The sequence below is a fragment of the Stigmatopora nigra genome, chromosome 16 (genome assembly GCF_051989575.1).
Source record: "Stigmatopora nigra isolate UIUO_SnigA chromosome 16, RoL_Snig_1.1, whole genome shotgun sequence".
NCBI lineage: Eukaryota > Metazoa > Chordata > Actinopteri > Syngnathiformes > Syngnathidae > Stigmatopora > Stigmatopora nigra.
The window spans coordinates 9,418,886-9,430,484 of NC_135523.1; the positions used below are offsets into that span (position 1 = coordinate 9,418,886).

Sequence of the window (11,599 nt, forward strand, 5' to 3'; positions counted from 1 at the left end):
AAACAATGACATTAAAAATAGCCTTTTCTGTTTACACAGAAAAATCAGAAAGACCTTATAATAGCTTTCTTTCATATAAAATCTTTGGTCATTTAATTATTTTACATACACTGACTCAGAAAATGGTATTGCTCATTGTTCTTAATGCAGTACAGAAAATGGTATTGCTCATTGTTCTTAATGCAGTACAGACAAATGGTATTGCTCATTGTTCTTAATGCAGTACACACATAAACGCTAAAGGCAAATTCAATGTCCCAGAGTACGTACTTCTAAAATTCCATTATGTATTATATACTGTGATATCGAAATGCTGCAGGGCTATGGCTTTTCAGGAATCTACCAGGCTGGTGCATGAGGTCCACAATGTAGCAACATGGCTGTGAAGACAGTCCATTACTAGCTGGATCTTCCTTAGAGAGTAGTACTTCATTCCAAGCTCTATTGTATTCGCCTCGCACCAGGGTGCAACGCAATCCAATGCAATCTGCCAAGTACTGTATAAATGGGATACATACATATGTGAAGATTTAAAGTCTAAGTTATGTGAGTGTAGAAAATGCCAAACCTTGAAAAGAAGAGCTCTGTGACAGTAGAATCCCTTGTTAATCACACCGATAGGGACCACATTACACTGCATTTTAGATCTGAGCAAGCAGATATGCAGTAACCATCCAAAAGAGTGTAAGTCTTCTTTTTCAATTGCTCCACCCATGACGGAGCTTACTCGCCTGTTTGACAACCCAGGGATTGAAAACATTAGGGTTTTTTTTTTACATAACACTGTTTGTAAATTCAACTTGAATAAAATTAAACAATGACTCAATAGTTACCTGGCCAATGCAACATACTGCTCCTGTTCCTCATTCAAAATGGCAATGGATTCTTTGACCTCTTTAACTAAAAACCTCAGATCTACATCATTCATTACCTTCCAAAATCGCTCGGTATGCTGCCCTTCATCCACGCTCTTTGTTTGTAAAATCACCCTAAGAAAACATAGATAGAGAAATGTGAATTATTGCCATTTAATATAAAAGATAAATAAAAGAGTATACTTACTCAATTCCTGCACCGACAACTATAATGGGTACTTCTTGGTTCATTGGCTCCATGGAAAGTTCAGCTAAAGTGAAAACTTTATCTTTGAAACACAACTGAAAGATAGAGGTAAGGTTCTTGCTTTATTTTTAGTGTCCCAGATCCTAAAACTACAAAATAAATACAATGCACATACCTTCCCAGAATCATAGAAGCCATCAGTTATAATGTCGGTTGCAGCCAAATTATCTGTCATAGCATATTTAAGGGACAGGCTGGATTGAAGTATATTTTCTAAAGCATACTCGCTGAACTTGCTATTACTGTTGTCTGCATGGTTGATTTCATTTAGCATTTCCAGGGCACTAAAACATTAATAAAATACATGGCTAGTAAATGCACTACTGTTCAGTAATCCTCAAATATTGTGGTTAATGTAGACCAGACATGGCTGCTATAATCTAAAAATCGCAAAGAAGGGTCCTAACAGAAAGAAATAATAATATATAATTTTATTTTTACTTCAGTGGTGAGTCCAAGTAGCAAGTAGTAAGTGGAAGCCACTCTTGCTACTCGGACTCACCACTGAAGTTAAAGAAAAACTATATATATATATATTTTTTTTTTATCATTAATAGCAGAAAAAAATCACTTAGTAGTGAAGTCGCAAAAAGTGAAGGCGCGATAATAGAATGATAACTGTAGTTTTGCGGGATGGTATTATCTCCATTTAACACACATGAACAAGTAAAAATGATTTTAAACAATATAATGTTTACATAACTTTTTGTAATAGTCAATTATGCATCCATAGTGGTGAACAAAAAGGCAGCAAGACCTAATTGGCTGACCTATATGCTATCATAAGAACTGACCTACATATACTGTAAGCCCTTAATTGTTCTCTAAAATTTTATCAATGTGATATTCTCGTCTGTGTATATGTATGTGTATCCTAATATTTGCTCATTTATTTCTACTGATAGTTATTTCTTTGAAATTGTAATGCCTAAAAACATGGGATGGTTAGGTAAATAAGGGAACTGTAGAGTAAATGATTGACTTAATTTGGCAGAAAAAGCCAAACTGCGCATTACTATGAATATAGTGTTAATGGATCAATATTGATTGATGTGAATATTGTTGTGTTATTTTCTTTTCAATATTGGGTTCCATAATTGTGATGATAATGGCTGTGTATGTAGGCAATGTTCCACAGACATAGAATAGAGGATATTTTTTCAACTTAATATAAGTATTGGAATGTTTGTTAGAAAATCTCACCCATATTTGCACATCTCCATAGATATGGCCTCATCCTTTGCACAAACGCTGATTGCCATGCATGTCGAGCGTATCACCTCTGTATGAGTGGAGCGAAGCAAACTTACTAGTGGTTCAAGGCCACCAGCTTTCTGCAACTACAATACAAAATACACATTATATGTTAGATGTGTCTTCTGTGTGCACTAGTCAACATTTCAATATAGTATTTTATGAACACCAATCTATCTCTGATCTATGTAAATGTGCCACTTCGAGTTAAGAAGGCATGACACAAAGTTCAAACAAATAGCATACAAAGCAACAGGAGATTCATGTTTCAGGATAAAAACAGTTTTTTGCCTTCTCTACGTAGTGCAGAATTATCAATAAAAACAACATGTAGCCAAATAAATCTGAATAATTCAGAAAAGCTCACTAATTGCCGATGTAAATTCCACAAAAGCAAGCATGAACAGATACCAGAACCTAAATTCAAGAACTGTCCAGCAGAAATGCTAAGTGATTCCTCACTGTGTACTGTAAATTTAATCTCATCTCATTTTCTGAACCGTTTTACCCTCACTAGGCTCACGGGGGGTGCTAGAGCCTATCACAGCTGACTTCGGGCCACAGGCGGCGGACACCCTAAATTGGTAGCCAGCCAATCGCAGGACACAAGGAGACAAACAATCATTCACGCTCACAAGCATACCTAGGGGCAATTTAGAGTTTCCAATCAGCCTACCGTGCATGTCTATGGAATGTGGGTACAAATCCAGGTCATGTCCATCTGTGTGGAGTTTGCATGTTCTCCCCAGGTCTGCGTGGGTTTCCTCTGGGTATTCCAGTTTCCTCCCACCTTCCAAAAACATGCACAGTAGGCTGATTGGGCACTCTAAATTGGTATGGGTGTGAATGTGCCTGGTTGTCCGTCTCCTTGTCCCCTGCGATTGGCTTGCCACCGATTCAGGGTGCCCCCACCTCTGGCCTAGAGACAGCTGGGATTGGCTGCAGCACCCCCCGCAACCCTAATAAGGATAAAGCGGTTTAGAAAATGAGATGAGATCATTTGTGCACTTGAAAATTTCGTGTGTCAGCAGTTCGAACACAGAACAAATTAAGGTAAAATGTTCTTACAGGGATGGGATTGAAAAACTGGGAAGTCAGCCAACTTCATCTTATGTATATTTTCAATTTTGATGATTCCACTATATTTGGTAACAAATAAAAAAACTTGAGCTATACAAGCACCAACCTCTGCCCGAGCACACGCATTCAATGCCAGTTCACAGATGCACGTTGTGGCATTAATTAAGACTTGTGAATCTGTGGATTTTAATGGTTCCACCAATGCAGGCAGGGCTCCCACAGATATAATGTCACATCGAATTTCTTCCTGAACCATAATTCTGCAAAGTAAGGCTGCAGCATTGGCCACTATTTTGGGGCATCCGTCGCCGAGACGCTGAGTAAGGATATCATGTCCTCCTTCTTCATATATTATCCTAAAGGAGGCAAAAAATATTCATATATTATCCTAAAAATTAAAAAAAGGTCAATTTGTCAATAAAATTATAGTTGAATTTTAATGTGCCATTAATAAGCAAAACTGTTATCTCTTACATGGAATTTTGCTTGTGTCCTGCTGTAAGGTTGGCAATGGCTTGGATTGCTTCCTCTTTCACCATCATATTTTGACTCCCCAGTGAACATATCAATGCAGTTAAACCACCTGAATCATGCAAAAAAATATTCCATGTTAATAAAGTGGGCATGTTAATATTCCATACCACGTGTTTTCTTACCCACTTCCCCTATGAGTTCTTTACTGGAGGCATAAGAGCTCATCCCGGCCAAAGCCTGGCAAACAAAGGTTTTCACGCAATCGCTGTTCCCAGAGAGAAGCTCTATCAAAATTTCCTCAACTTTCAATCCATGGAGTACTTTGTGATTGTCAGCTACACACACATACCGGCATGGTTTAACACAAACAAGGAGCGACGCAAGATTTAGTAGAGGTACTTACTACTCTTACAACATTAACTGTCCTAACGAATTGTGCTATCCTTACCATTCTGAGCAGCTATGGAGATGCATTCAACAGCGCCGCACTGGACTTCATGATAATTACAAGTAACAGCTTGTGTTTCATATTTATCAGGTTCTGACAATTCATGGGGGAGAACCATCTCCAACAATATAGTTAGTCCTCCGGCATTTTCAATTACCACAAAATTGTCACTATCGCCTATACAATTGGCAATAACCTGCAAAGCGTCAACGTGTAGGTCATTGAACTCCTGTAAGAACAAAAAACGATGAGCAGAGTATTTTAAGATGATATTATATCAATTGTTTTTGGCTTATATCGGAGAGGATGACAAAAAAATACCAACCGGATTTTTGATGACATCAATTATCTTTTCCAATGCTTGCTCCTTCCTTATTATGCTGTGAGATTCTCGTTCAGCTGTAACTTTCTGCAAAATCCTTAAAGCCAACAGCTGAATGACAGAAAAGTCCGATTTAAGCAGCTCCAGAAGGGAAGGGATCCCGCCAAACTCGACTATAGATGGGCAGAATTGGCTGTTCTTCATTGACACAGATGGCCGGAGGAGAAAAGTAGAAATGGGTGCTACAATTAAAATATCAAAGAAAACACAAAACGGACCCATCCACCCCACAAAAAAAAAGATTTTAAACCAATAGTTTTTCAGAAAAACATGCATCAAAATTGTCTACCATCATTCACATTATAAAATTATACCACCTAAAAGATGCTTTGCTTTAAGGTCATTTTAAAGTTTTTCTTCTCAATACATCAAGTCTGTATGAAAATGAATTGTTATTTGAGTTGTGGGCAGAAACTCATCTCATCTCATTTTCTGAACCGCTTAATCTTCATTAGGGTCACTGGGGGTCCTGGAGCCTATCCCAGGTGATTCCGGACCTGAGGCAGGGGACACCCTAAATCGGTGGCCAGCCGATTGCAGGGCACAAGGAGACAACCAACCATGCAAACTCACTCCCATACCTAAGGGAAATTTAGAGTGTCCAATCAGCCGACCATGTATGATTTTGGAATGTGGGAAGAAACAGACTACCCGGAGGAAAACCATGCGGCCCCGAGGAGAGCATGCAAACTCCACATAGATGGACATTACCTGGATTTGAACCCAGGGGCCCACAGCTGTGACGCCAATGCGCTAACCACTCGCATCACCATCTTTGTCTTATTTTTAAATTACTGCTTCAAACGGGTTCAAAACAGTTTGGTGTGGTCACGACCTGAAAACCAGTGTGATCATTGCTTTCAGCCCTGCCCCTACAACTACATAAATCAGTCAGTTTTCCATTTTAGAAAGGACACACAATTCATTTAACTTGCGCATTTCCTAGATTTTACAATTCGGTGGTGCCATTTAAACCGGAAAATTAGGAGATTTGGATTAAGATGGCAATCTAAAATGTTAATCTTCTATGGGGAAAAAAACATATTGTCAAAGGTGGGATGAAGACATGTTCAAAACTAAAAATTAATTCACCTGAATTAAGTTGTAGATTGTCTCCAGGGAGTTTTTCTGAACATCAGGTTCAGGACTGGAAAGTAGCTTGATTAATGCTGGCATGCCTTTGTTGTCAAAGATCTGAACCTTGCAGTTGTGAGCCAGGGACAGATAGGAAAGGCACAGGGTTCCGTACTCTTGAATTACAGAATCTTTTGAGAGGAAAATGTAGAATATGAATGATCAAGCTAGTCTAGAGACAAAAAAAACAATTATATATTACAGCCAACTGACCATCAAGGGCGAGCTTTTCAATAATTGGTTGAATTAGATCCTTTTGTTGTAGGACATTCCCTACAACACCTTTGAGCAACACCAACAAAAACAAACTTGTCAAATTATTAGGCAAATGTATAATATTTTATTTCAAAGCAAAACATTTTTTGTCAACAGTATAATGTTCAAATCTAAATCAACTAAAGTCATACTCAGTCATTCCAATATTGGAGGAAATTTTTGTCCTATCCTTGAATTTTTTTAATCATGGCTTTGGGGGAAAGTGATCTTTGGCATATCTTCATTTCAAGTCATTCAAAAAAACTGTCTTAGATTTCTTTTTATAATTCATGTTTTTATTTTTATATTTTACATGTCATATTTAGTGTTCACCTTCCTGGATGCAAAGAATGGTAGTTCCAGTTTTACTCCGCTTTGTGGATTTTACTTGTATAAAGTGTGTTAAAAATCTTTCACTTATGATTTAGGGAATAATTATATGGAGGAGTTTATCTGACAAATGTTCTAACATTACAAAAAATATCTGTAACAAAACGGCTGTAACAATAAGGATTTTTTTTAAATGCTAATTTGTTGGTTAGAAACATAATTCCTGGATGCTGTGAATTCCATTAAAAAAGAATATTGATTCAAAACTAAATTAATAAAAATGGATACCATGACAATTGGATAAAAAACTTACACCCCACTCGTACCACTAATACAAACTGTATTAGCGAATTTTTCTGACTAATGTCACAGCATCTTGATGGGAATTGCTTTTTCTTTTGCTAATTCTGCATAACACTTTTTAAAGGTATCAGTTAAATTCTACCCCATTGTCAATGCATTTATTATTCACATATGTGAAACCCATTGGTCCAATCCATGAGTAGGAACCCCAATGTGTTGACTGGGTAAAGATTCAGCAAGATCAGCGATGTGTTCAAATATAGTAATACCTTGAGATACGAGCTTAATGCGTTTATGCGTATGTCGATTTACTCATATCTCAACTCAACTTTTCCCACAGAAATGAACTAAATACTAATTAATTCGTTCCAACCCTCCCAAAAAATACCAAAAATCGGGATATTACAGAGGAAAAACATATTTTTATTTGTTCTAATTCACCACCTCCTCACAAAGTAACAAATACCTGGTGATGATCTTCGATACTAAAATGTCATTACAGATAGACAGCGTGGACAAAGAGACGGGAGAGACTTGAAGGATGCGCTCTTAACATAAGGTAAACTTTAAATTTAACTTAAATTAGCTTAAAATACTATACACACACAAACAAGTTTTAATCTTACATTACACTAAATTTAAGCCTTCTTGTGCAATAACCTAGGCGAAGATGTTAGTGTATTGTATTTGTATTTTTCGAGGCGAAAATCCCTGCTTTTCCATGTTTGTTTCGTCAAGTTAATTTTTAAAAAATAGTCGAACCAGCCACGACTCACTTTGAAAGATTTTGCTGGTATTTTTCAGATGCTTGTTTTACTTTGAAATCCATGTAGATTCTGCCGTCTTTATCGCAGATTATCGACCCAGTCACGCTATCCCCAATAAAAAATGCTACCTGTACACCCAATGCTTGTAGACATCTTTATGCGAGGGAGGTGCATCAAGAAAGACTGTGCGCTGTTATCATAAGCAGCCTCTCACGGGCTCAGCCACAAGGCTGTCTCATATCCTCGTATCTCAAATTTGTCTCATATCTCAAGGCAAATATTTGCTCGGAATTTTTCTCGTATCTCAAATTGTTGGTGTGTTGGGGCATTCGTATGTCAAGGTATTAGTGTACTTGTCGTGTCATAACAAATTTCCCACTGAGATGACCAATTATCTATAAAAACACAGCAAACCCAAAAAGTGAAGGAATATATTTGAAAAATTGAAACAAAATTGACCTCCAATTCTGGAATGACCCACCAAATAACTGAGCAATGGTGATGGTGCATCTACTGTTTTCAACGTACTGTTGGAAGCCATGGTTCCCAAAACCATAAATGCATTCCGTCTGACCAGTTCATTGTGGTGTGTGATGAGTTGACAGAGGGGTTGCAATGTTCCAAGTTCCATCAAATAAACCTTGTTACCATCTGACAAAAGAAACGTACAGTAGTGTTAAAAAAATAATAAAAGCGATGAATAATCCCTCGATTATCGCAACTTCACTTATCGCGAATTTACTTGTGATTTTTTGTGCTATTATTATCTAAAAAAAAATCTGAGAAAAATGCAATGCAGAGTCCTAGTAGTGGCTAGAGTGGCGTCCGCTTATGAGTTCTAGACTAGATTTTCACATTTTCATTAACTTAAAAATAAAAATTTAAGTTAATAAAAATGTGATAAACCAGGTTAAAACTCATAAGCGGAAGCCACTCTGGATACTAGGACTCTACATTGAAGTAAAAAATATATATTATTTCAATAGGGGTGACTATACTGATTTTTATTATTGCAGTCATGTCTGGTCTACATTAACCGCGATATTCGAGGGATTACTGCATTGTACATTAGTAGTTCAATTTCAGGGTTGGGAGTGGAATGGCATCCTTAAGCATGTAATGCAAATTATTCCGTTCACCTTCTTCTGCAAATTCAAAGAGTGCTTCGCATGCTATGACTATAATGTCTTCTTCCAGAGAGCCCAAAAGAAGAACTGCAGTTGCTGCAGTTTTGACGTCTACGTGAAGAGGTTCAAACTGTAAGACAATCCAGATATTTTTTGGCAAAACCCGGGATTTCTTTTTAGATCAATAAAGATTAAGACATGGATCTCACCGTGTTGCAGGGTGTTACGCACTTGGATTTTTTTTCTTTTTTATCTTTTTTGTCCATTGCGAAGGTCTTTGCACAGCAGCCACACCTTCGTACCACTTCAATAATACATTAGGAGTCCGTGAGTCCACACAACTAATGGCATTTGGGGGCATTTTATTTTATTGCAAAGACTAACATTCACGCTTGAAGGGGGATTAAAAATGAAGTTTTGTAAAACGGCAGGGGATTTTGCCATGCTCCGACAACAATAGACCACACGATGACGACAATATTTACTGGTAATATAAATGCAGATGACCACAGTGACGTAGATTTTAGAATGACGAGTAAAAAGCGACGTATGATACGTCATTACGTAAATAGGACCACATTTAAAGGATTAAAATCGAGACGTAATTTGACCGATGATTTATTTAGAATCACTACAGTCAATCACGCCTCATTGTTTACGTTGTAGAGTCGTTTAAGGTGCGCTGCAGACTATAGTGAACCTCGTTTGCAGTGTTTACGGCAATGGGCAGTTTAAAAATTCCTAAATGAATAATACAAAGACGCAAGTATTATTATAATTCAATTCATTCATTCATTTTCTGAACCGCTTTATCATCATTAAGTTCGCGTGGGTGCTGGAGCCAATCCCAGCTGACTTCCGGCCAGAGGCAGGGGACATTCTGAATTGGTGGCCAGCCAATTACAGGACACAAGTGGACAGACAACCACGCACACACTCATATCTAGGGGCAATTTAGAGTATCCAATCAGCCTGCCATGCATGTCTTTGAAATTTGGGAGGAAACCAGAGTACATAGAGAAAACCCACACAGGCGATGAGAACATGCAAACTCCACACAAGTGGACAAATCTGGATTTAAACCCAGGACCCCAGAGCTGTGAGGCCGACGTGCTAACCACTCGCTCCACTGGGCCGTCTAATATCATTTACAATGATTTTACAGATAATTAGCTACTTCACTTTTGTGGACCATTAAGCGAAATCAGTAGAGCTAGCCCTGGTTTTTATCGGTGACAGTTTAAATCGGCGAATGTCAACAAACTAAGGGACCGGATGATATATTCATTTTCTGAACCGATTACCCTTACAAGGGTAGCGGGGTACTATGGGGCGCTGGACCCTATTCCAGCTAAATACAGGCTGCAGGCAGGGGACACCCTGGATTGGTGGCCAGCCAATGGGCACAAAGAGACGGACAACCGTTCACACTCACACGCATATCTAGGCAATTTAGTTTTCAACCAGCCTACTGTTGGGTTTATTCTGTATTACTATTATACATATATGTGTAGTAATTCATTTCTTTGTTAAATCATTAAAAGTCGTTCTATTGTTCGGCTCGAGGTCATAAACTGCCGGCTAGTCCACTCTCACATGGACTTCTCCAAGGATTGTTGACGCTACATCTCACCCAGTATCGGGCTGTGAGGGTTGTTGATCGGGCAAGGACTCAATATCTGCCATTTCCAGCAACGGAGCCCATAACAAAGATGTTGTTTCTGCCACGTCCATAACGCTTGTGACGCACTTCGAGCTTCTTTATGTAATTGTTATATGATTGTTAGGTCAAATGAAGGCATGATTGTTTTATCCCAAATGCCTTAAAGCCGTACGCAAAATACTGTTCGAGAGGATACTTTTGAAGATCTCCTCCCTTAAGGTTTCTTATCTGTGATCCAATCTATTTAATTAAATGTCAATGATTGAATAAGATGTCTGCCTGCAGTTATTGATAATTACAAAGGGTAATTATTAATGAACCTATCACCTACCCTACATTTTTGGGCGATGTAGAAGAAAACCCACCCAAGTCCAGGCAGAACATGCAAATTCCAGAATGAGGACCTGAGATCAAACACACAAATCCCGAACTGTAAAGCCGACGTGCTAATCACTCGGTCGCCGTAACCTGACTTCTATTTATTATTTTCCGTACTGATTAACAGGGGTCCTGGATGGGCTAGAGGCATCCCGGCAACCATGGGAGACACCTTGAATTGGCCGCCAGCCAATCACAAGGCACAAGGAGAGGAACGACAAGTCACACAGAGTCAGGCCTAAAGACCCTTTTTAAAGTGTCCAATCAACTTATCATTCATGTTTGGGGATTTTAAAGGAAACTGGATGACCTGGGAAAAAAGTTTCACACAGGCATTGGAGAAAAGATTGGAACCCACCAAGGATTTAGATTGGACCACGCCGCCTGGGCTTCCATTGCTCAATGAAACATACCCTAAAACATTCATGTAGGCTTTAGACCACACTAAATTGTCACTATTTATCGGTATGAGCGTAAATGGTTGTCTCCTTGGGCCCTGCAACCAATTCAGGGTGTTCCCTACCTCGTACCTGTAGTTGTTTTTGTTGTTGTTGCACTACAAGCGCCTGAGGATTGCCCTCAGATAGCGCTAGAGCTGCCACTGGAACGCGGATTATTTCATCCGGGGGGTAGTCGGAGGTGAGGGGCAGTCAAATGTCTCCGGCTGGATGAAAAACGTAGGGTGCCACGGTCCTTGTTGGCAGCTCTGAGTGGTATTTGTTGGAATTCGCAGGCCGCAGCGAGCGGCCTCTCAGGAGACACCACGTGAAGGTTTCCAACTTTGTCTCCCCCTGTAGTTGGCTGGGATATGAATGAATATTGTAAAGCTTGAATTAATAGTATACCTAAAAAAGCTGCCATACTTTAAAGAAAAACACTGCA

General features: G+C 38.8%; 1 protein-coding gene across 3 annotated transcripts; it reads right to left on the bottom strand.

Moving 5' to 3' along the window:
* Positions 1 to 61: 61 nt before the first annotated feature.
* On the bottom strand, positions 62 to 9,160 carry armc3 (armadillo repeat containing 3). Of its 3 annotated transcripts, none has more exons than XM_077736430.1 (16): positions 8,886 to 9,160; positions 8,689 to 8,787; positions 8,078 to 8,200; positions 6,108 to 6,176; positions 5,853 to 6,025; positions 4,704 to 4,898; positions 4,379 to 4,607; positions 4,113 to 4,265; positions 3,931 to 4,039; positions 3,563 to 3,812; positions 2,326 to 2,462; positions 1,238 to 1,406; positions 1,063 to 1,157; positions 834 to 989; positions 569 to 731; positions 62 to 497 (listed from the first exon to the last, which is right to left on the bottom strand). In XM_077736430.1, the coding sequence occupies exons 3-16, from the start codon at positions 8,178 to 8,180 to the stop codon at positions 291 to 293; spliced, it is 2,208 nt and encodes a 735-aa protein (XP_077592556.1). In that variant the 5' UTR covers positions 8,181 to 8,200; positions 8,689 to 8,787; positions 8,886 to 9,160; the 3' UTR covers positions 62 to 290. The 3 variants fall into 3 exon arrangements, 2 of the variants coding, with proteins under 2 accessions (XP_077592556.1, XP_077592555.1); XM_077736429.1 differs by having other exon boundaries at positions 8,689 to 8,806; XR_013329271.1 differs by having other exon boundaries at positions 351 to 497; positions 932 to 989; positions 8,689 to 8,806.
* Between the last annotated feature and the right edge of the window lie 2,439 nt (positions 9,161 to 11,599).